Source organism: Ictidomys tridecemlineatus, chromosome 1, assembly GCF_052094955.1.
Source record: "Ictidomys tridecemlineatus isolate mIctTri1 chromosome 1, mIctTri1.hap1, whole genome shotgun sequence".
NCBI classification, from domain to species: Eukaryota; Metazoa; Chordata; class Mammalia; order Rodentia; family Sciuridae; genus Ictidomys; species Ictidomys tridecemlineatus.
The window spans coordinates 179,524,598-179,548,773 of NC_135477.1; the positions used below are offsets into that span (position 1 = coordinate 179,524,598).

Consider the following 24,176-nt stretch of genomic DNA (forward strand, 5'->3'; position numbering starts at 1 on the left):
AACACATAAGTACACACACATGCGCTTTTTTCTCCCGCAAGTGGGCTCTCACTTCATATATACGATGTACCCTTACTTAATACGCTTTTTATAGTGTTCTGCAACTTGCTTTATCACTCAATAATTTATCACGGGCATCATTTCTATTTTACTACATGTAGAACACTCTTTCAGGGGGGAATATTGTCATTCTCTTAAATTTTTAAACCTTTTATTGCCAAAGGAATCCATGCTCACCATAAAATATTCAAGTGGCCCCGTAAAGGTCTAGAGTGAAATGTTATGAGCTCCCCCACGTCTTTGTCTTTAGACGTAACCACGACTATTAATTTTTTTTTCCAAATGTGCCTGTAATTTCAAAAGGCGAGATCGTGTAATAACACTCTTTTCAAACGTCCCTTTTGGTCTTGAGCGCGAGGCTTGGTCTTCCGCCCGCCATCCCTCTTCCCCAGTTGAGTGCTGGTTCACGGGGCCTGGATGGGATTTATTTGATCTCTATAATGAGATCTCAGCTCCTTGTGGGTTCCCTTGCAGAATGTTTTATTCTGATTGCCCCTCCTTCCTGGAAATCCTGTGTCCGTGGTCGGTCCTGGGGTACAGGAAAGCCACTCTCTTCTGGATGGGTCTATTCCTTGGTTTTTCCTGGGCCCTGATCAGTTCAGTTGAAGCTTTACTTGGCCTTCCCAGAAGGTGTCACTAGAGGATGGAAAGCAAGGGATCTTCAGGTGGAGGAAAACATGGCCACTTTTTGACCATGCTATCCCTTTTTTGGGATGGATGTCCTAGCGTCCCTCCATCCTTGTGCTCCCCACTTCTGCATTCTCCCAGCAGGTAAAAAATGCCTTTCCCCAGCAGTTTTGATTTAACATCCTAAATAGCGCTGCCTCCCCTCCAGCTCTCCTCAGAAGCCTGTCTAACTCTTTCTCCTCTCTCCCTCCGCCTCAGGGGATGTCAGGAACGACATCTACATTACTCTCTTACAAGGTGACTTTGACAAGTACAACAAGACCACACAGAGGAATGTGGAAGTGATCATGTGTGTGTGTGCCGAGGACGGCAAAACGCTACCTGTAAGGGCTCAGCCACGCTGGCTCTGGGGACCGGGGCCTGGGGGCAAGGGGAGTGGGGGTGGGGTTGGGGAGCGGGTCTGGTCATAAAGATTTGCTTTTCCTCTCCCGGATTTGGCTCCCTCAATGCCAGGTGCCTTTGGGATGGCTCTGAGTGATGTGGGCTACACCTTCAGAGCCTGGTTAACGTGGTGTCACACAGTGAGACCTCATGTTGTCACTTCTTGGTGCCTAGGCAGTTTTTCAATGTCTGTTTCTTATTCTTTATGACCCCTTCTTCTTCTTTTTATTTTGCTTGGCCTCTGCTTATAGGTTAGCCTCTTGCAGCTCAAATGTTGTTCTTGTTGAAACCCAAGCTGGTTTATTCAGGCAAAATCCATAGTAAGAAAGAGGATCAATACAGAGCCTTGGGCTGGTGTGAGGCTCAGATGTCCTCAAAGCAGACATTCCTGACACTTAATCCAGCTCCCCAGCACTCAGCCAGGAATCCGGGTGGAAAGCCTTATTCACAAATTGGTCTCCAGAGAGCTCGCAAAGCCTACTCAAGGATGCAAAGCACATGGCTATATTTATCCAGCATATGTCCCAGACAATATTTGTCGTGTGTGTTTACATTTATTTACTTATATTTCCTGTAAGGTTGTCAGCAGTTGTGTCCAGTGTGTAGGAGGGTTTTTGCTTCTCAATTTCTCCTCTTGGAATACTTAGCCGAAAATAAGATCAATTCTCAGCAGAAGTTTCAGTGCAGGAAAAGCTTCCCCCAGAGCCACTGTAGGGGATCCCATGGCCCAGGCAAGCAGGGCACTGATCAGAGAAGGGCACAAGGGCTAATAGCCATCGGCTGTAGCCTTGGGGCCTCAGCTCAGCCCTGGTATTGTCACCCTCTCCCTCAGAATATCTGGTGTCCCCAGGAGAACTCCCCTCTGCCAGGCTCTGCCATACTGAGATGCCTTTCCACCCCATTACCCTGCCTTTGAGAGATGGGACCGAAACCTTCCTGAGTACAACTTCCCCTCCAAGGTCATCAAGTTAGCAGGTGGCAGAGATGGGGTTTGATTCCAGGTTCCAGGTCTCCTCATCACGTCACTAGAGGGCCTACACATGTTTTTAAAATGCTCCCAGTTACTTCTCATTTGAAAAGTGAGGCTGATAACTCTTCTGCCAATTCTGGGATGATTCAGACTTGTTTTATAATTGTGAAGAAATCCCTGCTGGTGCCTTTTCGTTCACAAAACCACCCTCATTAATTAATATCTTCTTGAGCAAAATCCCCGCGTTTACCTCATCCTCTTATTGTCGGATGGTGAGACTTTTCTGAAAAACAGAATAAGTGAGAAACACTTGGCTGAGAGGAACACAAAGGAAGAGCAGAGGGTTTTTATCTGAAAGGAGAAATTGCATTTCAGGAATGTATAGACAGTTGCTTTGAAGTTATTTTTATCCAGCTATCTGGAGAACTTTTTAACCTCAGCCTCATTTTTAAAACATGGATATGCCGGCTTTGCATGTTGCCGAAGGACAAATTAGAGGGAACAGGTAACAGGCAGGCGGACTTCTTATCTCACGTCGGAGCCATTTTTACCTCCACCTTTGCGTCTTTCAAGTCACACCCTGGCCGCTTAGATGTAGTTATCAAAGACGAATACATAAGCAGGACTTCAGGGGCTGAAATGCATAGGTAACCTTGGGCCATGGAGATAATTTGCATTTTCACCTGTTGGGGAAGTTATGGGGAAGTGCAGTTGACCAGCTATTGAAAATGGCTAAGGAAGCCCATGGGAGGCCTTTCTTTCCCTATTTGCAGAAATAAATATTACTGTTTAATTAAGTGTCACACAGCACACTCAAAAGCTCCTTCTTTATTTGGTGGGTTCCTGTGGGAACAGTCCCTGAAGGGAAGTATCGATTTCCTCTCTGGTTCCAGGTGCTGTCTTTGGCAGATTAGGGCCAGCCAGCGGAAAGGGTTAGGCTGCCCTTGGCTCACTTTGGGTCCTCAGGTCCTTGCTTAGGTGGGGCTGTAGCAGAGAAGCTCATGAGCTATATAGTAAATATGGATAACAGGAAGGGAGGGTAACCTTGAGAGAAGGCAGGCCAAGCCAGGCAGCCCTGGGAGGGAACTCAGAAAGACAAACCAGCCTGAAGCAGGTTTCTAGAGGAGCTCCGAAGCCCAGATGCTGCCTGGCCCAGAAACCTCTGTTTTTCTGAGGCCATCCAGCTTAAGGTATTGGAGGTAGGGACTAGAAACAGTGTGATCTGGTGCTCAAGATCATGACCTCTGGGGCCAGACCACCAGGTGCAAAGCCTAGTTCAACCTGGATCAGTAAAATAACTCTGAACTAGTTCCATGACCTCTCCAAGTCTGAGAGTCTACCCAAAACTGGGATGAGCAAAGACACCTCACCCTTGTGAATATCAGATGAGTTGACCACATCGTGGGTGTTTGCTGAATCCACTCATTATTATTAGAAAAGTGTCATATGCTTCAGACCCAATTTCCACCTGCAAACGCTGGTTGACATCTCCCATGACGTGGCACATCCTTGGTCAAGTGCATTCGCAGCTGTGGTGCATCCGCCTCCTTGGGTGATGCCTGTGGAGTGACAGGAGCCTGGTGACCCTCCTCTGTGGTGTCTCTGCCAAGGCCACATCAGCATCACAGCCCTCCAACTTCAGGATTCTCCCTCAGGTTTTCCACTGACTTGGAGTTTCCTCACCAGCTAGGGGCTCTCGAAGGGTGGGCAGTGTGGACTGTGGCCAAAGTCTCACTTGAGATTTATATGAATCTACATCCTCCCTAGAGCTAGGCTATGTACTGCTGGCTGCCTCCCTCTCTCTCTCTCTCTCTCTCTCTCTCTCTCTCTCTCTCTCTCTCTCTCTCTCTCTCCACCAGCCTCCAATATGAGCTTTGGAGTGCTGAGGTAGAGGCCAATGTCTTTGGGTTTCCTCTGTATAAAGCTGAGAATTTTTTTTTTTTTAGCTGTAGGAAATAAAATTTTTTATCATCAGGATAGTTTTGTGACTGCCATAGTGCAGTTTTATTTTCACCTGAGATATATGTGTGTTTTCAGACTTTATAAGCTATGTGGGATTCACGGAAGCAACAGAGACGGTAAGCCCATAAATGTCACCAGATATGAATATTTGCAGGTAGAAAAAGTGTGGGTTGTTATAGAAGGAACACTGGACAAGGATCTAGAGGACCTGCCACTTTTTTGGTCAAGTGAATTAGCCTCTCAGGGCTTCAGTTTACCCACCTATGCAATGGGTTCGCATTAAGGACTTAGCATGACGCTGGATGCCAAGTGGCCAGCAAACCTTTGGAAGCATGTTTCAGCTCATTGCCTCAAATAGTTCTGGAACTCAGCTCACCCTTTTCCTATCCATTGGACACCGAGAACTTTTCAATGAGTGGACAGATTTTTCTTCCCAATGTAGCTGGTTTCCAGGGGCCACAGAGGGCCTTCCTGTGGCCAACTCTGATGGCTCAACATACTGAGGGGTCAAGGATTTATTGCAGAAACTGAAGGAATCTGATGAAAGGTGTAGACTCTCTCAGGAGCACCTGCCTTGCAATTATAGGGGCTAGTGCTTCAAAACTAGTCCTTAGGCTCCTAAAAGTCTGGGGATTTGAAGTGAAAAATTGATCAGCTAGTATGAAAACCACCCTAGGCCCCTTCTGGGTCACACTAGCTTGATCTTGTGTTGGAACCCAAACTGATGGAATAAAGAGAAAGACAGAGAGAGAGAGAGAGAGAGAGAGAGAGAGAGAGAGAGAGAGAGAGAGAGAGAGAATGAATTAGGGATTTGCTTATACTATCTGAAAATAATTCCTTGTTATTTTCTGGGACTCTGAGGGTGATTTCTTTTTTAAAAAATTTTATTGATTGATTGATATGTGGTGCTGAGGATCAAACCCATTGCCTCACACATGCCAGGCAAGCACTCTGCCACTGAGCCATTTTTCTATAGCAAAGAATAAATATCCTACATAGGTCAGAGTGCTCTGCTTGCTCTCTGCTCAGAATGCCTTTCCCGTGTTTCTGCTCAAAGCCAACTCGGACTCTTTCTTAAAGATGCTTAACTATCACCAGGCATGGAGGTGCATGCCTGTAATTCCAGTAGTTCAGGAGGCTGAGACAGGAGGATTGTAAGTTTAAAGCCAGCCTCAACCCTAAGCAACTCAGTGAAACCTTGTCTCAAAATAAAAAATAAAAAAGGGCTGGGGATGTGGCTCAGTGGTCAAGTGCCCCTGGGTTCAAACCCTGCTACCAAAAAAAAAAAGTTGCTTGAATGTCATCTCCTCTAAGGGGTCTTCCCTGAGTTCCGTCTATGTGTGCCTGTCATCACATGGCACTAGTCAGGACCGGGGAGCTCATGTGTCTGACTCTCTCCACCAAACTCTGAGCTCCTATCTGGTTCAGTTCCCAGCTCACCCTGGTTCCTCCAGAGCTTAGTGTGGGCCCAAAACGTGCAGAAGATGATCACCACTGCAGGCTGAATGGAATCACCCTCCCCAGACTCATACTTCATGGTGGGCACCCCATTGTCTTTCTGAAGCTCATGCTGCCTGCCACTGCCCAGCCAGTGCCCTCCCACTTTGGTGCGTCAGCAACCAAAATCCATCAGAATGGGTTTCTGCTTGGCCGACCTGAGCCTGTTTGTAAACCTTGTGCACATCCACATTTAGGAAACAAATAGGATTAATAAGACTAGCAGCATGCAGTGACTCGGAGGCTGGTTACCATTTACAATGAGGTGCCACGTCAGCGACCGGCACGCTCCAGTGGTTTCCAGAATGAAAGTAATAGAATTTCTGTGGTTAAGCAGCTGTCACTCCTGGGCCAGGGATGCTCATGTATAAATCCGTAATGTAGAAGGGTCATGATAGGGGCCTGGAGAAGGGTCAGGGAAGGCAGGGTTACCCCAGACTCTAAGATTGGCTTTAGTCTTGGAACCAATATTGCCCAAACACAGAAATTAGCAATTCTATAGTGTTTTTTTTTTCTCTCTCTCTCTATTTTTCTTGGTCAGAATGCAATTTGTGTGGGAGCTGGGGACAAGTCCATGAACGAGTATCGCTCCGTTGTGTACTACCAAGTCAAGCAGCCACGCTGGATGGAAACAGTCAAGGTAATAATAATGATAAGAGCAGTGAACGTGTATGTAACTGTTACCGTGAACCAGGCACTGTTTTAAGTATTTTAGTTTAAAAGTTTATTTCCTGCCATAGTCTTGTGAGGTCTGCATTGTATTTCCCTCATTCTACTGGTGAGAAAATTGTGGCCCAGAACTAGTGAGTGGATTGTCCAGTGTCACTGCTGGTCATGTCAGGACTGGAATCCAGGCAGCCTGGCTTTGATCTGAGCTCTCCAGTGCTCCTTGAGGGGACAGGAAGTGGACTGGAGCCCTTATCATTCCTGCTCCTTCTCATGAGAATGTGCCAACAAGTTGAGCAAGACTCCCAGAGAGTTCAGGATTCATGTTCCTGCTCTACCATTAATTCCCCAGCTGTTTGACCTTGAGCAAGTCATTGGATCTGTCGTGTTGTGATTTCCTCATCTGTACAATGGGAGCCACAAGATGACGTGAGGATGAAATGATTTAACCACCCAACGCTGTCAGAGAGTCTTGGAGGAGTGTGCGTTTGATAAATGCTACAAATGCGACACTTCTCGGCTGTCCTGCAGCGTACCTTCTTGGTGTAGAAAACTACAAACCAGATCTGCAGCTCCTTTGAGCTGCTCTTCCAGCCCTGGCCCCTTGCCCATTTTTTACTCTCCCCTCTGCAGCTTTGCGCCTGCGCTGGGCGGTAGAGAGTGGAGGAGGCAAGGATACAGAGATTCCAAATGCCTGCTGTGGTCCTCCAGGTCCTTCGCAGATGGTGCCCCCACCCCCCCCCCCAGTACTCTGTGGTGTTTCATTAAAATAAAGCTCCTGGATAAAGTAAATGTGAGAAATACTGAGAAGTGACCGAAAGTATAGATGTCAAAGGCTTCCTCGTCTCAGGTTCTCAGAACCCTTCTGATGGAAGCGTCTGTGCAGAGCTGCAGGAGGAGAGAGTGCATTTCCCTCTCCACCTGCTCCACCATGGAGCTTTTCCTTTCCCCAGCGGCCCATCCCTGGACTAGCGCACTGTTGATCACACTTCAAAGATCCCTTGTTCTGCTCTAAGCATATGGGAGGCTTGATAGACCCAAGTGATGGTGAAGAACACACAGGAATATATTGTCATTTTCTTCATGGAACACCCAGCTCAATTCTGGGGCCAATTTTGAGTCTACTTACCTGGAAGGACACAAAGTGACAGAGCTGTCTTCAGCCCTGGGGTACAGTAGAAATCACCACTCGTGGGGGCATGGGGTCCTCTGAGGCACCTTCAGAGGATCTGAACAGCACCTGGCAGGTGTCAGGCAGTAGACATGTCCCTGTGGACAAGTGCTGTGGTTCTCTGATAGTCTTTTATTGGTCCTGTAGCTAATCGTTGTGGACTTGTCCACTAGTCCTCTCTTGGATGGAGCCCAGCCCATCAAACTGTCCTGTTCTACCCAGCAGGGAGAAATACCAGAGTTTTCAAGATGTGAGCTTAAAACGGGCCGTGGGATACCTGAAAAAAATGCCCCTTTAATAGAAGTGGCTGTAGACACAAATCACCACATCATCATGCTACACAGGAAAGAATATTCTCCATTGGAATATGAATTAGGAATTAATTCATTGAACAGTGAAACTTGATTCTAGCTTTGAATACCTCTGCCTCATAATCAGCAGCAGCCCTTACTCACCTGTGCTGACTCAGGAGAGACACACAGCTTCCTTTTTGCGGATAGCTATTCAAACCCCAATGGTCTGGCCTTGTCACATCTATTCCTAGTTTCCTGTGGGTCTACTTATATTCATTCTTGTCAAGATGATGACCTGCCCAACTTTGAGGTCAAAAAGTTATTGGACCGGGTAGGACCTCTGTTCTGTGTGCTCTCCTGCACCCTAGTTATATCTCTTTGCTGGTTCTTGCCATGCAGTATTTTATATGTCACTCCACATGGACTGTGAGTTCTCTGGGTTCAGAGATGCTACCTTCATCAGTGTGGCCAATGCCTCACATCTTGTAGCTTCCAGGAACCATTACACATTCAGTGAGAGGATGAGTGAGACCCAGGAGACTCTCAGTTCTTTTGCTGGGTATGAAACATAGAACAAGACCTCCTCTGGCTCAGATTTTCTTTTCTGGAAGAGAAATTCCTGCAATGTTTACTTTTAGTTTTTTTGTTTTGTTTTGTTTTGGCTTTTGATAGTCATCTGTACTGTGCAGACCTTTAAAAAATCAGTGTTGTTATTGCAGGTAGCTAAGCTCCTCTGCATTGGCCTGAATTGCACACTTCAGGAAGCTATGGGGCTCTGGGAGGTGGGGAGTGCAGAGCCAGCCAAAGCACCTCAGTGAGCGGTGCCAGCAGACCCTCACCCTACAGTGGTGCTGAGATGCGGATGATTGTCCTACCTTTATATCTGTATCTGTGGAAGCAGAAGTATCAGATATGTGTCCCACCAAAGAGGAGATTAGTCCTAGGATTTTTCCAAATATTATTGAATTAAAATACTTTTATTAATTGGCCTAAATGAGAGTCCTCAAGCAACCCCTTAATGGCCACTGTTAATTTGCTAAGCCCTGCTGCAATTGCCAGAGCTCCTGGAGTGTGTAAGGAAATGTGCACTGTGCACTCTGCAGTGCATCAAATCCTGTGCTAAAGTTATGTGACTTTTATATCAATTTGGGGAGATTCATTTTTCCTCACTATAATTTACAGACCTCTTTTCATTGGCTGGGAATGCAATTTGCCAAATGGATTACATTTGGTACTTTATTTTCTCTTCATAGCTAGTTCTTATGTAATTTATTTACAGTTCATCAGGCTTGATGGATGGGTGGCAAAGCAGCACGCTGAGCCTCAAGTTAAATGGTCAGGCTGCCTGTGGGGTGGGACGGGGGGTTGTGTTTAACTCGTGGTCTCTTGAGCTCTGGTTTCTGCCTGCTGAGGTGGCCGTCCCGATCGAGGACATGCAGAGAATCCATCTGCGATTCATGTTTCGACACCGGTCATCCCTGGAATGTGAGTACCCAAACAAATGGCGTCCGTGCAGCTCTCCTGAGACATGGGCAGGATAGCGGGGTGGCCCACATGTGGTTTTCTTTTCTGACCTCACTATGCCGTTTCCAGCTAAGGATAAAGGGGAAAAGAACTTTGCCATGTCCTACGTGAAGCTGATGAAAGACGATGGGACCACTCTGCACGACGGCTGCCATGACTTGGTTGTCCTCAAGGTACCGTGAGTCAGAGCCAATGGCAGTGAAGGGGGTGCAGGAACCAATGGGTGATGGCAGGATGGACTAGTGGTTAACAGCAGGAACCCCAGGACCACAGGCCTACCAGCTGAGTGGCCCAGTGCAAACACAACTCCTCTGGGCCCCGTTTCCTCACCTGTGAGCCGCCTGTGACTCATTGTGAGGATTATGTGAGATGGTGCTTGCAATCTGGGTGCAAAAGAGAGCACCAAATGGAGAAGTCATGGTACATATGGAAATGGGCTCTTGACTCCTTGAGGTCCTCTGTGGGACATGCAGAAGACCTACAGGGAACATTTGAGAGAGGCTGCACTGTAGCTAATGAAGAAATATTAGAATCTGGGTCCCGATCATGCTGCTATGTAAATCTGGAATTATCTCACATGTCTTCCTGAGTCTCAGTTTTCTTTGTTTAGGCAGATTGTCAGTCTGTTTGGGCGTACCGATGTCCACTGTTAGATTTTCACAGCACCAGACCTGCACTGTGAAAACTATTAACAAAATAACTGAAGAAGGCTACTTTATAAGGAAAAGAGGTTTATTTAGCTCACAGTTTCAGAAGTTCAAGAACATAGTGCTCTGCTCTGGTGAGGCCCTTCTGGCTGTGTTACATCATGGCAGAATGTGTGTGAGGAAGAGATCACGCACCAAATTGGGCACCAGAGAGGCCAGGCATGGCTAGAATCAGGCTTTTATAACCACCCTGTCTCTAAAACTAAGCAGCATCCCATGAGAACTACCTTCATCCCTTCTGAAGACAGCGCCCCGTGACCCAAAAACCTTCTGTAAGCTCCACCTCTTTTTTTAAAGTTATGATTATTTTAATATTTATTTCTTTTTTAGAATGGAATAGCATAACACAAAATGAAAATAACCATCTCTTATATTTCTACTTATAAAAATAAGTAATTTTGAACTAAACAAAAGAAAAGAAAAATCACATAAATACGAGTTTCAGGACTTGATCGATTTAGGCAGCTAATTTAAAAAATTCATTTTGGCCTCCTCCTTCCCCAGCATGTCTACACATCTTCACTTTTAATTCATAGAGGTGATCAAAAGCAGTGTCTAGAAATAGATCATATTATTTCTGGGATAGACAGCCTCTAAGAGGGTTCCCGGTGACCTCTGCCCTGGGTATTCATGCAGGCTCCACTTCTGAAAGCTTCCGTCACCTCAACATTGCCACCCTGAGAAGCAGGCCTCCAACATATGAATCTTGGGGATGAACCACACCAAACCATTGCAAGAGTGACGGCAGTAATGATGACAACTCAGTTAGATCTCAGACACAACAGGACCGTGTAAACGTGAAGGGCGTACCGAGGTCCACTGTTAGGTTTTCACAGCACGAGACCTGCACTGTTTGCAGGAGGTGGGAAGGCGTTTGCCTTGACCTGGCCTGTGTGCTTCCCCTCTTGGGACAGCAGGACTCATGGGGAAGTTGCTTGCTGGATGCAGAGCTTGTGGTTGTGACCTACATCCAGCATGGCTGAATCACAGGTGGACCTTTGCCTGGGCTCTCTACCTGGGGGCTACAACTGCCCATCGCCTGTGGCCAACATGACCTTCACTGCTCATCACATGGTGCTTTTCTCTGAGTCTCTGACTTTTTCAGAAGCCCCCTTTCTTCTGTGTAGCCTGTGTTCTCTCATTCATTGTGCCTTGGAATGAAAGCCATTCTTCCCCAACCTGCTGGGAACTCCTTGGGGGCAGAGGATCAGTTGTAGCCAGTTTTCCTTTTACTTGACTTCATTAAACCTTAGTTTCCTCAACTGTAAACTGAGAATGATAACAAAATCTGCTTCCTCCACTTGAATGAAGTGAACTAAGGCACACAAAGGATTTGGAATAGCTCGGGGCAGAGGAAGGGTCTGATCAGGAGGGTCTCCTGAGCACTGCCTCTGGTCATTCATATTGCCTGGCGAGGCTCGTGCATTTCTTTTAATCTGCTATGTTCTCTGCATTATCCCATTTAGTTTGGGAGTATGATTTTTCTCAGTTTACCTGTGAGAAAAATGGACTCGGAGAAGCCAGAGAATGAATCCAGGATAAACAGAACAAGCTTCGGGTCCAGGGCTTCCTGACCTAGTGCCTTTGCCATTCACTCCCAGGTTAAGCTGGATTCCCTAGTGTCCTGGAGCATCTTTTTCTTTTAATCATTTCAAAAAATTTTAGGATGGATGAAAACTGCTATCTGGGAATCTTCAATTCCCTTTTCTGCTTTAAGATGCTCACAGAGGCTCCAGCTGGTTGATCGGCCCCTTCTGCATTCAGCTAACTAGACTCCCACGTTTGTGGCGGTCCAGGCCTGCCTCGCCACCTGGTCTTCACTGCTTTCCTGATGATCTTCCTGGTTGCTTCTGACCCTCCCCAGCTCACAGCATGTCATTTGGCCACTTCAAGCTCTGTGTAGATTATATGAGTAGTCTCGGCTTGGGACAGTAACCAAAGTGTCATTTCCAGGGGGACAGCAAGAAGATGGAGGATGCCAGTGCTTACCTGACTCTTCCTTCTTATCGACATTATTCGGAAAACAAGGGGGCCACCTTGAGCCGGAGCTCCAGCAGTGTTGGGGGGCTGTCCATCAGCTCTCGAGATGTGTTCTCCATTTCCACCCTGGTGTGCTCCACAAAGCTCACCCAGAATGGTAATGGAGCCCACTGGGAGTTTTGTCTGTGGTGTGTGTGTGTGTGTGTGTGTGTGCATGGATGCACAAGCCCAGGTGCGTGGCAGCCTGGTGGTTTGATCAGTAACAGTGATCCTCTTGTCCCAACTGTGTTTTAGTGGGCTTGCTGGGTTTGCTGAAGTGGCGCATGAGGCCCCAACTGCTGCAAGAGAATTTAGAAAAGTTGAAGATCGTGGATGGAGAGGAGGTGGTGAAGGTTAGTGGGACTTCACTTCCTGTGTTCATCCACCAATGACAGAAATTTAAGTCAAGGGCAGCTCCAGGGAAGGAGGCGGGTGGGTTTTCCTCGCCATGGTGAATCTTTATTGGGAAATCCAGTGGGGAGACCTGGCTTTATGGCACTGAATATCGAGTATCAGGAAACTCTGGTTGTGCTTAGTCTCTGTGACAGATTAACCTGGGTGTAGAGCCCAGCTCTCCCATTTACCATCTTTATGCAATAATACTATGAAATGACATGTTTCTCAAGGTTGTTATGAGCTTTCAGTGATGTTATTTAAAAATAACTCAGTGCTGTCTCTTACGTGTTGATACATAATAAATGAACGAAAGCACACGAAACTTACAAAGTTCAATAAATACTGATAGCAATTATTTTGTTATGTACATGTTGCTATGTTTAGTAGTATGATCTCTCAGTACTATATGCACATTGTTAGAAATGAGAAGTTTATTTGTAGTTTGTCTGCTCAGAGAGCACTATGCCCTGAAGGTGAGAAAGAGAAAGACGTCAGTGCTTGCACTGTAGGTGAAGCGTGCAGAAAACCATGCAAATGCCTGGGATCTATAGGGTGGAGGAGAGTAGACAGTGTGTAAGGTGGAGGTCTGGCTAGAGCAGGCCGCCTCTCCAGCCCCATCAAGAGGACAAGTGTGGAGACAAGTGTTTCCCACGGTCCTGGCCATCATGTTTCCACCAGGAATTTGGTTCAGCTAGAAACCCTGAAGTTAGATGTCTTTATGTGGTAGCTCTGGCTTTTAAGGGATTATAGGAAATATTGACTCTTCCCTTAGGAGGGAAGGAAATCAAGTTTTATTTAATTGCACAACCCTGGAGAAACGGTGGTAGAACTTCCAGATCCATGCTTCAATGGACGCTATTGACCCACCCACCCACCTAGCTCAGCACTGACAATCACACGCCCCCAGACGCCCCCTGGAGAAGGCTGTTGTTACCAGGCAGTTTGGAGAAGTCATCTGGGGGTGGGGGTGGGGTTCTACTGCATTCTTTCTTTCGATTCTTCTTTTTAAAAAATGTTTGTTATTGGAGTATACTATCCCTGCAATGCAGCAGGCACCAGCACAGCTCAGGGAGATTTTGTTCACTGCCCGCCGTATCCATCCCCCAGATGCACGACACTCGCAGAGTTGCTGCGGACCCTCTTGCCCCCTTCGTAGTCATGATCCCGCATAGGGGCAATGGCTAGGCTGGATGCTCTGGTCATGGATGAGTTTTTCCTACTCTTGAATTTTCTGAAGCTGGAGTGAGAGAGTGTTCGTTTCTGTGTATGACTTGTTTTACTCACATCCTCCCTGTCGCGTGACAAAGCTCTGTGTCATGTTCTGTAGTGTGAAATTGCTACTGTGCATGGACAGCCAAGTGGCTCCAAGTCCTGGCTCTTTTGTGGGCCTCTCAAACATGGCCTGGGTGCTGTGCGCTCCTTCTCTTGGGTAGACAGGTGAGGGTGGGGTCCCTGGCCATCTGCCCTCCCTCTGAACGTGACCTTGGTTCTTTCGTCCAGTTTCTCCAAGACACTCTTGATGCCCTCTTCAACATCATGATGGAGCATTCTCAAAGTAATGAGTATGACATCCTCGTCTTCGATGCCCTGGTAAGAGCGTGGGGACAGGCTTTCATGTGTCTCACTGTAACAGTAGAGAGAACCCATGGTGTCCATGGTCCTTTGCATGAGTTCCTTAGAGCCACGGTGACCTTTGGCAGCCAGACCCATGAGTGAGCTGTTGCTTCCCTTCACTGGTTTCCAGTTGTTCTGAAAGCCAAGGGCATAGTAGGGCAGGGGGAGTTTTCAGGTTGATGTCAGCCCAATCCTGGTGGGGAGCACACGAGGCCAGGTGCTGGGAATCGTCACCTCCATTCCCAGGAGTGTGGAGCCCGTCCCTGGCCAGGCTATAGAACACCTGACACTTCTCCACTCTCCTGTCATGTCCTCTGATTCACCTCTACTTCCGCCAACCCAGAACCTCTGGCCGTGGAACGCTGTCCAGATCTTTTCTCTGTCTTCCCGTATGGTCCCTCTCATGTCATGGCCCACATTTCCTCAGTGCCAAGTCCAAAAAACATGAGCAACATTGCATCAGGGTTTGGGCAGTCAGTAAAGTCTCCCTGTGTTGGCCCGTGTTGCAGACATTTGCAATTTAAAAGATGCTCCTTGGAGATGAAGGTGATTTAATCCTGGTTCTTTTCACAAGGGTCCCTTACAATGTGCCTTCCAGGACAGATGCTCCCTAACTAAGGGCTCCTTTCATTAAATAACTCAGAGAAGTGCTGAGTGCTGCGTGGCCCTCCTGGAGAGTCACAGTGCACATCAGTGTATCAGGTCTCTGCAAAGTCCCGCAATAAAGAGGTGACAATATGAGGTTCCTCTAACCTACCTGACTGTGAAAGCTTTTATCTTATAACACCTTAAAGCACATTTTATGAGCACTTTTTGGAGAGACAATTTTATGGTGAAAAGTATTAATCGGGTCTGGGGTTGTGGCTCAGTGGTATACCACTTTCCTAGCTCATGTGAGGCACTGGGGCCACAGAACCACTTAAAACTAAATGAATGAAATAACAGTTAAAAAAAGGATTAATTGTTTATTAGTGAGCATGTCTTTATGTGGTAGCTCTCGCTTTTAAGGGATTATAGGAAATATTGATTCTGGGCAAACAAATTTTGATTAAGGGGTATGTTGTACCAGGTAAATACTGTTTCCTGCTCTGAGTTTGCTCCCCCTCACCCCAATAATTCTTGGTGTTTTCCTCAGATCTACATAATAGGACTCATTGCAGACCGGAAATTCCAGCATTTCAACACTGTCCTGGAGGCGTACATTCAGCAGCACTTTAGTGCGACCCTGGCTTACAAGTGAGTCCCTCGCCTGCAGGAATTTCCTGTGCATGGGGCACAAGGAACTTGAGCAGTTGCCTTTTGACATTGGTGTGTGTGTGTGTGTGTGAGTTCTCCCTTTTCTGAGAAAACCCAATCTATAACTGGGTAATTTGGATATCCTCAAACATATGCAGAATCCCGAGATTGAGATGAAGTGTTCGTGTATTCGCTGAGCTAGTTAGCTATCATTTATGGGACAGTTACTTGTGGAAAAACACCAGAACTCAAGGCTAGAGAGGAAGAAGTACAGAAACCTGGTGGCTCTGGATTGCTGAGGGTAGGGGACTGAGGAGAGAGGGGGGTGATGCTGGGGGGTGATGCTGGAGTGTGTGGTGGCAGCAGTTTGGGAAGAAGCCTTGGAAGGCAGGCCAAGTCATTTAAAGTCTGCCCCACTCGTGTTGGAAAAACACACATTTTCCGAGCAAGGGAGTTTCACGGTAGTTACAGGAACATTTTGTATAGAGAGAAAAATGCAAGACCACATCAGCACTGCTATTTCCTCATTGCCTGAGTAGGCCTAGTTTTACCATTGAAGACTTTTTTTTTTCTTATATTTCTCCTTTGCTGGCTTTTTATGGGCAGGAAATAACTTATTCATTCCCTGTAATAAATACATATTTTCAGCAGTTATTTTTATGTTAGCAAACGAGTAGTGAACTTAGCTATACTACCACCTTTAACCTTTGATTGAATGCCTCATAATTTTCTGAGCAAACTAATTACCATGCTGTGGACCAGAAAGAGATATATTTTGAAAATATTATCTCTTATTCAGGAAACTGATGACGGTGCTGAAGACTTACTTGGATACCTCCAGCCGAGGGGAGCAATGCGAGCCGATCCTAAGAACTCTGAAAGCTTTGGAATATGTATTCAAGTTCATTGTTCGGTCGAGGACATTGTTTTCACAGTGAGTACCTGTTATGTAAGAGTGATTGATGAACCCTGAAATCCCTATGGGAGCCAACAGTGTTTTTACTGTAGGTGAAACTCTTTAAAAATTATAACCCAGCTTTCATTAAAAAAAAAGAAAAAAAAAACTTAAAATTCCAATCCAACCCAAAGAGTTCTGAGGGCTCTAGATTTTGTTCGGGAAGAGAAGGACTCCTAAGCTGTTGCAGTGGTGTTTCCCAGAGCAATGTGATTTGTGGTTTGAAGCTTTTCTGTTTTTATCTAAGATAATTTTAAGAAAACTTTCCAGGAATGAAGAATGCTCGTTTGCACTTAGGGATGAATAGGATCTTATTTAAATTTGCATTTTTGAAAAATCCCGAGAGAGAGCGCTGGCCTCAGGCATGGCTGAATCCAGGTACTCAGTGCCATTGGGACCATCTCTAGCTCTTAGATCTTGACTTCTTTTCTTTTGTTGATGGCCTTCTGAGACAAGTTTTCCAGTGTGCAGCTACTAGAATTCCACTAGCTAAAGCAACCCTAGTTTCCTTGCTATTCCAGAAAATTTCTTTGGAAACAACTACCTCAGGTTATGTGTTAAGATCTTAATCAGGTGGCTAGGGGAACGGATAGGCATCGATCGCTGGTAGTTGTGGTCACATGTGGCAGGGTCAGGTCAGCCCCTTATGGCATAGACTTCCTGTGGTGGAGACAGAGCTTTCCCAAAGGAAGCCTGTACCCTTTATTTGGATCATGACAATGGATGACCTCTAAAGCTTCACCTTCAAGAAAGCATCTGAAATGGGTCATCATTTCAGATCTTCCTAAAACACCCTTTGACGTTTCAGGTAAGCCAAAAGAAAGACGCTGTAAATCCTGTATCCCTTAAATTGGAGTGTACATTTCAATTTCTCAGACTTGTCAGTCAAAATCTCAGGGGTGTTCTTCCAAGTTCAGGGTATACTTGTTAATTATTTGTAAACCAGTAGAGTCCAGGCTTTCTAAGAACTGAGTTTTTTGGAGTTCAATGATTCAGACTTTGTAGTTACAGATTAAGACAAGGATACCTCATCTGTCTTCCCAGTGAACATTTTTTTTTTGATCTATAAAAATATAAGCTTTCATCCATCATTATCTTCTTCTCCAGTTCTTCCTTAGTCTTATATATTTTACTGTTTCTCCTTCTCCTTCCCTCTTCCCTCCCTCCCTCCTTCCCTCCTTTCCCTATCATTTCCTTCTCTCTTCCCTCCCTTCCTTCTTATCTTTTTCCTGTCTTTTTTCTTTCCCTTCTACAAGAACAAAGTACTTTTGTTCAATTGCTTTCTTTTTCTCTGCCTCAAGGGATGGCATCTTGCAGAGATCCTAACTCTTGAGTATAAATTCAGTGCTGAATAACATTTGGCTTCCTGAGGAGCAGAGTGATCTTTATTTCTTGCTGAATCCCCATCACTGACATTTGGTCAGAAGATGCCTCTAAGACAATATGGGCCTCATCTTGAACCCCTTTCTCATGAACAAACATGTAGGCTGATCTGCAAAAGAGGGCCCATGACCTCATACTAGGAGAAAGTCGGTTTGTGTCTTGTTCATTGTAGAGTCCTGTTCACAATGGTCTGCTCTCCAGTGGGGCCTCAGGGCATCAGAAGTGACTGGGTATTTCCCTGTACTGGGGGAAATGTACTTGGACAACTAGAAAATAGAAAGCTCCGTGCTTTGAGATTCCTACGCCAGCTGGTAGGAAATAAGAACATAATTATTGCTTTTAGGCTTATTGCGTCTGCTATTGTGTTTCTGTTTCCTGTTATTCCTTTGTTCTTTCCCCCCATGTGCATAATTGCAGTGAATCTGGCTCCCATTATTTGTTCCCTGCATTTGTCTTTGCATTTACTGCGCATGAACGTTTGCAAGAGCAAGGACTCTGCTGTGTCGATAGGCAGGAACTGGGGGACATGGGAGGAAGAAATGTGATTGAGATGGTGGGGAATTTTTATTTCATTATTTTGCAGGGGAGAGGATTCACTTTACTCTATACCCCTTCTTGCATCACGAGCTCCCGAGCCAGCATCTGGCCTGCTCATAGCTGTACAGAAAGCCGGCAGAACAGGTTCTAGTTTCTACCACGGGGAGGCAGTGGTGAAAATATGGGAAATTCCTAAATCGTGGGGAGTCTGTCTAGAAGATCCTGGGTGGCCATGCCTAAGGCTACCATCCACTAGGCTTCTGCAGGATGATCCCCTGCGGGGTACAGAGTGCAATGAGAAACATTCAGAAAGAACTGAAGTGATTGTCTTCCAGGCATTGAACTCTCTACAAAGCCCACTGCAGGGTCTTTAATCCTGAAGCTCGGTGCTGATCCTCGAGGCTTCTGAGGTTCTGGAGTGACAGGCGGCTGGAGCGACCTGTGCTTCCCTGCTCTGCGGTGGACACTGAGCAGCTCTCTGTCCAACTGGCCAGCATTTTGCGGGGATGGCTGACCTGCAGGAGGCAGGGGTCTCTCCTCCTTCCTTGCTCCTTACAAATCCCAGTCCTGCCACAGGCTGGGACACAGGGGGCTGACCTTGGATTGAGACATGTTTCTGTCCCCGTAAGTGCCTGGCTAAATGAGTGACCCAGCCTCTCTGAGCTTCGGTTTCCTCATCTGTAAGTGGGGATATGCCAGCTCCTGGTGTTTAGCTGATGGGCTGAGATTACATGCAGAGCACTCCGGGTGGCATCTGGCACCTGCTCCATACGTGTGATACATGTTTGCTAATGTCTTGTTTTTGCCTAGGAGACAGCAGGGAGGCCTATTTCAAAAGCTCAGGCTTAAATTCGTAAGAGAGAATGTTCCAGAATCTTGATGCTTGCTCAGCTGACTCACCGTGCACCTATCGTAACTTGCTGTTGGTTTTTGGAGGTTGAATCACTTTGGCCTGTTATCCATGCTTTTCAAGGACAGAAGTGTGGGGACTTTGCTGGCCCTGTGAATTCACCTTGCTCTGCTGCTGGCCCCCTCAAATGGGCCCTGACCCTGCTGCTCTCCTGTCCCCTGGGGGTGTGGCCAGGCTTGGGGTGCTGCCCTGCTGGCTCTGCGTCCTGCCTTTTCTGCTCTCTTTACCATCCCTCTTATTCGGTTCTTGCTGTATTCTCTTCTGTGTGGGGTCCCAATCATGGGTGTCTGCCTTTCGGATCCCTCCTTCTCCTCCTCACTCCATACCAGCTTTGCTTGGGAGAGTCTGGGTGCAAAAGTGGTTAAGCACAGTTGTCTCCAGGGCTGGCTAATCCTGAATCCCACCACCACCACCGTGGGGAATTCTTTCATCTGCCCAAAGCTCAGTTTCATCTCAGGTAACAGGTATCACGTGAGTACCTGCCACACAGGGTTGCAGGGTAGCCTGAGTGGGTTCAGGGCATAAGGCTCATACACAGTGCCTGTCACAGACCAAGGGCTGTCCATGGTAGCAATTCTCACCTGCAGAACACAGTTCACATGCCACGGACAGGGATCTTCACAAAAATCCAATAGGACCTCATCTTTTAATGTCATCTCCTACTAAGCCTCATTTGCTCCACACAGCCACACTGAGTGATGTCTTTGCTGGGACTCAGGCTCCTCACACAAGGCCTTTGCTGCCTTCTCCAGTGTCCACTGGCCAGCCCTCTCCTCGGCCATGTCTGCTGTTTGGCTGTGCTATTTAAAATGGCAGCACCCACCCTTGCCCCTCCCGATCCCCTCTTCTCACTCTGCCTTTGGTCTGTTTTCTTCCTGTAGAATCAACCATGGGTTATACTCTACCTACTGATTAGTTATGCCTTTATTCATCACTCCCCTTCCCTGGCTAGGATGTCAGCCACAGGAGGACACGGATCTTTGACTGTTCTTTGCACTGCTGTATTCCAAGCACGGGGAACAGCATGGGGAACGTAGTAGGTGCTCGTTCAATATGAAACTGGACACCATTTCATAGATAAGAAAATTGAAGTTTAGATTCAGCCTCAGGCTCACACAGCAAAGAACTAGCTGAGCAGGATTTGTCCTCTGCGGGATCTGATGAAGCAGAGATTGAGAACTGGCGCTTTGGCTGGGCCATGCCAGTGGGCAGTCTGGTTGGCAAGGAGGAGGGCTGTCCTGAGAGAAGGCAGCTGAGACCAGAAAGGTCACCTTCGTGGGCCTGACACCACATGGGGTCAGGTGCTGGGTTACTTGGTCCTCTTTGTAAGCACAGTAGGGATTCAGTAGAGAGGATGAGGGCTTGCAGAGGAGAGGTTAGGGAATCGTCTCCACTACTATGAGGAAGCTCTGCAGGAATCCCAACTCCCTGCTCAGTCCCAAGGAATGAATGAAGAGAAGCTGCCCTAGGGGAGACGCAGGTGAGCACAGGTCCCTTGGTTAGAGAAAGACACTCTGCATTCTGTAAGGGGGCCATGGCATTGGAAGGGTCCTCCTGCTTTCCCCTACTCCCTGGGAGTCTAGGGCTGTTGTGGCTGCACAGTGCCATTGGCCTGAACTGGCTCTGCCACTCCATTAATGGAGGCTTCCCAGAGCAAGCTTCACAGCTCCAGGGACACCCGTGTGGCTCCCCTTCCCCTGGCTGAGTGCTGCTGCCTTTTCTTCATGTGCCTTTAGCATCATGGATGTGAAACCAGACACTGTTCTCTCTGCCTTTTTGGCTTGCATCTTGCTTTGCTCACCTCCCCCCCCCTCCACTTACCCCTCCCCAGCTCTATTTCCTCCGATGTGCATAGTATACGCTAGCTCGCCTCCGGGTCCTGAATATGTTAGGCAGCAAGATTATCTGAATGAAACTCAGGTGCGCCCAGTGCAGCCTGCAGCCTGAGGGAGTACAGAAGTCACTGCCTTTTTAAACAAGTATGAAATTAAGTCCGAGGTAGTTGCCAGTGTGATTTGTTTTCATTGTTTATATATGAATAAATATTAAAATGCAGTCATCTGTTTATGCCGAGCATGGGGTGAAAGGCCTGTCACATTGCTATTCCGGTTTCTCCTGCATGTAATTTGTTTGCATGTTAATGCCATTTATTCCTGTGTAAGCCTCTGTTTTCGGGTTTGAATATAATTTCACTTTTCGATGACAGTAATGGCTCTGTAAACTGTACAATTGCAGTTAATGGAATTATTTTATGATAACATTAACTTGGCATCACATCAAAATGGAAGACAAAACAGTCACCAAAGGGATATTGTCAGACAGTGACTTCTCTGTAATTTATTGTCTACTTTACGAGCTGCTGCACTGCTGAGGGGAGCTAAGAGCCTGATTCTCATGAACATATGTGAAAGCACTTTATCAGCTGTTAAGTAAGTTGATGTTATCTTAACATGAAATCATGAGTAGGCATGAACCATTGAGTTGTTCTCTTTCCAGTTGAAATACTGGCAAACATTTACTGAGCACCTATTATGTGCTTGGCATATTGTTAAGTAGTGGGGACTCTAAGACTAGTAGGTCAGATTCTATAAGTAGTGACAATGTGGTGGACAAGATAGGCCTCTAGCCATCAAGTTGCCTTCCCTAAGAATGAGCAGGACCCAGCAACAGATGCTTGGAAGTGGCTATTAGGGGACACACAGGTCTGAATGACAAAGTCCACCTGGAGAGGGCCAGTGTGTTAGTCAGTGTTCTCTAGAGGAACGGAATCAGCAGGAAGTATAATAATAAAAAGAGGATTTGTTAGATTGGCTTAAACGACCAAAATCTGGATAATCCACAATGGCCGTCTGCAGGCTGGAGAGCTAGAGGATCCAGTAGCTCCACAATCCAAGATGCTGAAGCCTCAGAACAAGAGGGACTAATCGTGCTACCCTAGTCTGAGACTGGAGGCTTCTGGAAACTCCATAGAGAATCACTGGCTTTGAAAGAATGAAGGAGCTGGAGTCTGATGAGTCAGACGATCACAGCAGCAATTAAGAACCTGTTCAAGAAGAATCAAGGGCTGAGGCTGTAGCTCAGTGGCACTTGCCTCGCACATGTGAGGCACTGGTTTTGATCCTCAGCACCCATAAAAACAAATAAATAAAGATATTGTGTCCATCTACAACTAAAAAGATATTTAAAAAGAAGAAGAATTGAGCTTGCATCTGCTGCTGCTTCCCTGTTCTTCCAACTTTTATTCCATCCAAGTCTCCAGCCTACTGGACGGTGCTGCCCATGCTTAGGGAGGGTCTCCACTTTAGTTTGCTATCCCACCTGCCAGTCATTCCTAGACACACCCTCGGTGACATACCCATAAGTCTCTTAATCATCAGTATCTCTTAATCCATTCAAGTTGACAATTCAAGTTAACCTTATAGTCAGTAATTCTTCTCAAAGAAGGTGATATTTTATTTTTTGAAAGAGAGAGAGAGAGAGAAGAGAGAGAGAGAGAGAGAGAGAGAGAGAGAGAGAGAGAGAGAGAGAAAGAGAGAGAGAGAAATTTTAATATTTATTTTTTAGTTCTCGGCGGACACAACATCTTTGTATGTGGTGCTGAGGATCGAACCCGGGCCGCACGCATGCCAGGCGAGCGCGTTACTGCTTGAGCCACATCCCCATCCCAAGAAGGTGATATTTTAAATGTTGAAGCAGCCATTGGGGGAAAAGGAAATCCCACATTCCCAATACATCAGACCTAGCGGAACTGGTGATTCTGCCTGTTCCTCTAGATCTGTTCTGCTAGGCCCCTTCTCTATGTGTAGCCCCCACCACTTCTCACTCCACCTCACCTCATACGCACAACAATTTTGCAAAGGACGGGTGTCATATGTCTATTCTACAGGAGAGGAAATGGAAGCCCAGGAAGGTACCAAACAGGACTCCAGGACACAGAGTTAGGCTTGGTCATGAGGGATCTGACACCTTAGGTTCTTTGTACCCTGCTGAGCCCACGTGAATAGCATGTTTGTAAAGAGGAGTGGGGCTATGGTTTGGATAAGTGTCCCCCACAGGTCCCTGTGTTAAAGGCTTGGTCCCCAGCCTCTGGCATTATGGTAGGTGTGGAACTTTGTTTTTTTGTTTTTTTTTTTAGTTGTTAATGGACCTTTATTTAATTAATTTATTTATATTTGGTGCTGAGAATCGAACCCAGTGCCTCACACATGCTAGGCAGATGCTCTACCACTGAGCCCCAGCTGCAGCCCAAGTATGGAACTTGTAGCTAAGAGGAGGAGCCTACTGGGAGGTCTTGAGGTCATTGAAGGTATGCCCCAGAAGAGGACTGTGGGACCCTATTTCCTTTCCTTCCTTTCTTTTGTTCCCTGGCTAGTTTTTCTCCTGCCATGATATGCACTCTTTACCCAAAATCAATGGGACCCACCAGTCATGGACCAAAATAACCCTTCTTTTTTTAATAAGTTGGTCATCTCAGGTGTCGGTTGTAGTGGCAGGAAGCCGACTGGCACTAGTGGCTGGTAGGTGAAGCTGCAGGGTGGCAAGCTGCAAGACGGGCATGGTGTGTCTGGACAGGGGGTTGGAGCTGGTCTTCCTCCTCTGTGCAGCAGGATTCGGGCTTAGATGCCACTCTTCATCCTGAGCACACTCAGTGAGTCACCCCCGTGGTGTACAAACGAATTCACCAAGATCAGGTAAAGATATTACCATTTATTAAATCCCAGATGAAGAAATTAAACTTTTTAAGCACTGGTAATAGCACATGGATAAAATTTATAAGTAAATAATATCTATTGAGAGAGCTGATTAAGTTTGATTTCTCACAGGAGCCGTCTGGAAACCACTGCTTTTGGCAGGGGGAGCCACTGATGTTCTAATGCGGGGAATTAACCTGATTAGGTTCTTGCTGTGGAAAGAGGAGGAAGTAGGAGCTAGCACACAGGAGAAGGCAGGAATAGGGAAAAAGCGAGTGGACCTCAGGGGCAGGGCTTGTGGGGAGGGTCATCCAGGCAGGTGGCTTGAGCGGAGATGGTCACAGTAGCGTTGGAGAAGAGGAAGAAGTGGGGGGGGGCAGTGAGGAAAGCAAACTGCCTTCCTCTGCCCTCGCCCCAGGACGCTCAGCACAGACGACGGCCCCCACCTAATGCGTGTGGGTCCCCTGCACCACACAAGCAGCTCGGGCGTCCTCAGATGTGATTCGGCCCCGACACT

General features: G+C 46.8%; 1 protein-coding gene across 1 annotated transcript in view; it reads left to right on the plus strand.

Annotated features, from left to right (window-relative positions):
• Positions 1-24,176, plus strand: part of Dock2 (dedicator of cytokinesis 2) — a 406,997-nt gene that overhangs the window by 49,329 nt on the left and 333,492 nt on the right. Inside the window, exons 14-22 of the mRNA XM_005334135.5 lie at positions 946-1,070; positions 6,099-6,197; positions 9,100-9,172; positions 9,281-9,384; positions 11,872-12,055; positions 12,193-12,290; positions 13,834-13,923; positions 15,083-15,183; positions 15,983-16,117. Of these exons, the coding sequence (XP_005334192.2) occupies positions 946-1,070; positions 6,099-6,197; positions 9,100-9,172; positions 9,281-9,384; positions 11,872-12,055; positions 12,193-12,290; positions 13,834-13,923; positions 15,083-15,183; positions 15,983-16,117 (1,009 nt within the window). The remainder of the gene's footprint in view (positions 1-945; positions 1,071-6,098; positions 6,198-9,099; positions 9,173-9,280; positions 9,385-11,871; positions 12,056-12,192; positions 12,291-13,833; positions 13,924-15,082; positions 15,184-15,982; positions 16,118-24,176) is intronic.